The sequence below is a fragment of the Poecilia latipinna genome, unplaced genomic scaffold (assembly GCF_001443285.1).
Source record: "Poecilia latipinna isolate Pla-1442-1.1 unplaced genomic scaffold, P_latipinna-1.0 Scaffold2623, whole genome shotgun sequence".
Lineage (NCBI taxonomy): Eukaryota > Metazoa > Chordata > Actinopteri > Cyprinodontiformes > Poeciliidae > Poecilia > Poecilia latipinna.
In genome coordinates, this window is record NW_015115239.1 from 10,913 (window position 1) to 14,796 (window position 3,884).

The 3,884-nt window shown below is 37.3% G+C and overlaps 1 protein-coding gene across 1 annotated transcript in view; it reads left to right on the forward strand.

Moving 5' to 3' along the window:
* Positions 1–2,321: 2,321 nt before the first annotated feature.
* Positions 2,322–3,884, forward strand: part of LOC106938548 (cytoplasmic phosphatidylinositol transfer protein 1-like) — an 18,064-nt gene continuing 16,501 nt past the window's right edge. The window contains exon 1 of the mRNA XM_015020641.1: positions 2,322–2,644. Within this exon, the coding sequence (XP_014876127.1) occupies positions 2,337–2,644 (308 nt within the window). The 5' untranslated portion in view covers positions 2,322–2,336. The remainder of the gene's footprint in view (positions 2,645–3,884) is intronic.

Consider the following 3,884-nt stretch of genomic DNA (forward strand, 5'->3'; position numbering starts at 1 on the left):
AACAGGCCAAAAGGGGGGGTTGGAGGATGAAAATTTAATATTAAAGAGGGAAAGAAAAAAAAAAAGGAAAAAAAAAAAAAAAAAAAAAAAAAAAACAGGCAGACAGATTCAGTGACATGTGGGATTGTAGAAGATCAATTACACCTGAACATAGAACAAAACAATATATTTTCATCTTGTCAGCCCTTGATCCTACCCAACAGCTCTGTTGTCCGACAGAGAGAAAGAGAAATAACAATCGATTATTCATGGCCACTCTGTCTTGAGTCAAGGCCTCTTCTCCCATTTCGTCATTTGATGGAGATTTCCAAAGACAACAATGAAAAGTGTTTCTCATTCATCAGCTGCAGCTTTTAGGTAAACAACAGACGGAGCCAAAGTACAATGGCAGGTAGGGAGACTGGCACAATAGCTGGCCTGTTTATACAAAATGTCCAAAAAGCCTGAATTAATGAAGGGCGACAGAAAGAGGATGGTGCTTCATGTTAATTCTCTCCGGTTTGCCATCAGATTGATCAGGGCACTGCTTAGTGGTCCTCCCGAGAGGCCACTTTGCCTCTGTGATTTCCATCCAGTGCGGAGATTTATGTGCACTCTCTATGCAAGCTGATGTCACTTAAGAGGTGCACCTCCCAATTTTTTCACTTGTCTGCTCCTCGCTATCGTAGTGGATTAAAAAGTGCGGACAAAACAATGCATTAGTTTGCTTTGAATCTGCATATTTGCTTGTACTTGCTAAGCTCAGATTTAAAGAGGAAATCTTCTTCTTGCTGTGAAGCATCTAAATGATGTTATTGCACATCTGTAGTGGCAGATTTTATAATGCGCTCTTCACCACTCTTTTCATTTAGATTACCTGAGTAGTCTGATCATAGAGGTTGGTCATCTGGGATACCTGTACAGTGTCATAAAACAGCAGGGGTGTAGGTCCTGCATGCTTGAGATTGATGTTTTTGTTACCTTCCTGACTCAGAACTTATCAGGATCAAAGCTGTGCTCCTTAACATCAAACAGACAAACCCCCAAGTTTTAGCAAAAGGAAAAGGCAAAGACTACATGTGCTGAGCTCCACAAAAATAAACTTTTGGTGCATAACAATCGCTTGACTCACTCTAGATGAAATAACTTTTCTTTTTTTTGTGCCTTTGGTATTTGAGCTATTCAGTGGGGGCTTCTGATATGGGCTGTATGGACACTTGCCCAGAGTAGCGTTAAAAAATAAAAAGAACCAGAAGATAAAACGTATCTTCTTTGTCAGCTGTGCCCTGTACAAAAATCATAGAAATAAATCCAGTTTTAGTGGCAGTCTTCCTCTTTACTTAGAGTAGTGACTGGTTATTTTACGGTGCTTTATGATATTTACTAGGAAGACAAAAATATCCCTTCACTATTTTGCTTCACGTGTGCATAAAAGATATTTACGTGTATACACGTGTAACAACAAATAAACATTTGCTATGTTTGATTAAATAAATTCCTGATCGATCAAGCAGTAATGAGTTCCCTCCTCTACTACACCTGACTGGTGACACAGTGTTGTTGTGACAGTCATATTTCTGCCAGACTCCAACAGCTGTGCAGTCGGAAACACCGCCATCAACATCCCTGCTGGGACTTCTTCATCACACCTCATTAGTTTCCTCTCATGGTCAACAGACGGGAAAAAAATAACTGGAATTGCACAACAAGTTACACTTCAAGCATGTTGCCCGGTTTAAACTAGCTCTGCTCTATTGCACTACACTATCATATTTCTACGTATATTTCTGTGCTGTCCATTTCTGGGACTTTGTAGCTGGATGTACAGTGTTCTTGTCTTTTTTTTTTTTTTTTTCCACTAGCTTAACACAGCTATGCTTGGTTGGGGCACACACGGTTGAGTGTGTGTGTCAGCTGAGTCCTACATGACCCCTTAGCATTTCAGCACAGCAACATAAATCACTGGGCTGTATCTGTTACCCAGGCATGGAAATAGGTCTACAAGCAGTTGGAAATCTCTGTCACGGAGCATCCCTTCTCCGCTGTCTGTCGTTCTCCGTATGTATGGAAAATAGTTGCCATGTGACACCCGAGTCCCGCCTGTCAAAGCAGCTCAAAGTGACATTGTGACAGAGCCAAGTGTGTCAGTCAGAGCTGAGTGAAGGATTGTGGGTGTTGACTGATTTATCGCGGGGAGGCAGTGGGAGAGGGTCACCGAACCTGTTGTTGCTTCTGTTTTTGTTGTCGTCCTGTTTGATCGGGATTGTTACTATGGTGCAGGCAGCCTCAAGCAGGACTACCTTTGTTTCTTAATCCTGATAATCCGTCTGCTGCAGTAAAGAGCACGAGCAGTAAAAATGTTGTTTTCACTCTCGCTTTATTATCCAGATGCGTGGCCTGATTTTGCTCCTGCACAAGCACCGACTGTTCAGACTGATCAACATAAATGTCTAATTGTATTTATTAAATTCAACGATTTAACAACAAGCTTGTCTGCTCTCTCTCTTGTCGTTCAGTACTGTATCGGCCAGCTGTACATGATCAGCAAACACAGCCATGAACAGAGTGAACGTGGAGAAGGTGTGGAAGTGGTGCAGAACGAGCCCTACGAGGATCCAGAGCATGGATCAGGCCAGTTTACAGAAAAACGGATCTACCTCAATAAGTGAGTACTATCCCTGCAGTCATGTCAAAATGCAACTGTGAAATAATTTATCAGACCTTTTTTAATAGTCCATTTAGGGAGTTGTGTTATTGTAAATGGATAAATTTGTAACTTTCAGATGCACACACTCTACAGTTATTTTAGAAACCAATCTAACAGATTAAAAACAATAAATGTCATATTCAATAATTTAGCAGACAAAAGGGTTTTTGAATTGAAAATACTTTGGCATATAGTTTTAAAATGCAATAAATCATGACTGATTGATTACAGTGCAAGCAATTAATTCAATAAAAATTAAAAATTAAAAAAAACTTTTATCGAGTCCTACCACAATCATTTATGGAATTTTGTAAAATAAATGACATACTGGACCTTATGGAGGTAAGAGACAAACTTTTATCCTAAGAAAGACCTAACACCTAGCTGAGGTTTTATATTTGAGTAATATTTAAACTTGCTTCAGTAAAATGACATATTCCAAAGCTAATGCAGAGTTTTGAAGCTCCCAATGATTAAAAAGTTTTTAAAGAAATTTGACAAATTAAAGAATGTGGGTTTATATTTCGTCATCGCTGTCAAACTCATTTTTGAGAAATCACTCTGTTTAATATGTGACTATCCAATAAACTATGTCAACTGACCTGTTCAACAAATATCTTCATAAATAAAATTGCAGAGTTTAAATTATTTTTTTTTTAATTGATAGAACTAAAAATACCAAACCAAATAGTATAGATTTGGTGATACATATCAGCTTTACATGTTGGAATAAGCATTCTTGTCATGTTTCAGTAATGAACAAATGAACAAAAATAATGTAATCTGATATCTTTTTTCATCATCCTTCTGCATATTATTCCGCTGAAGTGTTTGACTCTCTGACAGATTTGGATCAAACACCCAAATCAGATCCTCAGCATGAAACCAAGGATCTGATTGTCTCTAACTGAATTGGCTGCTGTGTGTAATTTCATTCTAATTTATGAATTGACTTTGAAAATCGGACTTTATCACTGGCTTCAAAGACGTTTTTATTATTTTTTTTTTCCTTTCTCTCATTAACAGAGCAAGAAAATATAGGATTTATAATATATATATTATAAATATATATATATATATATATATATATATATATATATATATATATATATATATATATATATATATATTTAGATTTTTATCGAGAAGACTGATGGGAAGAATCTCTCTGAAAGCACACTCTCTGATTTTCTTTTTT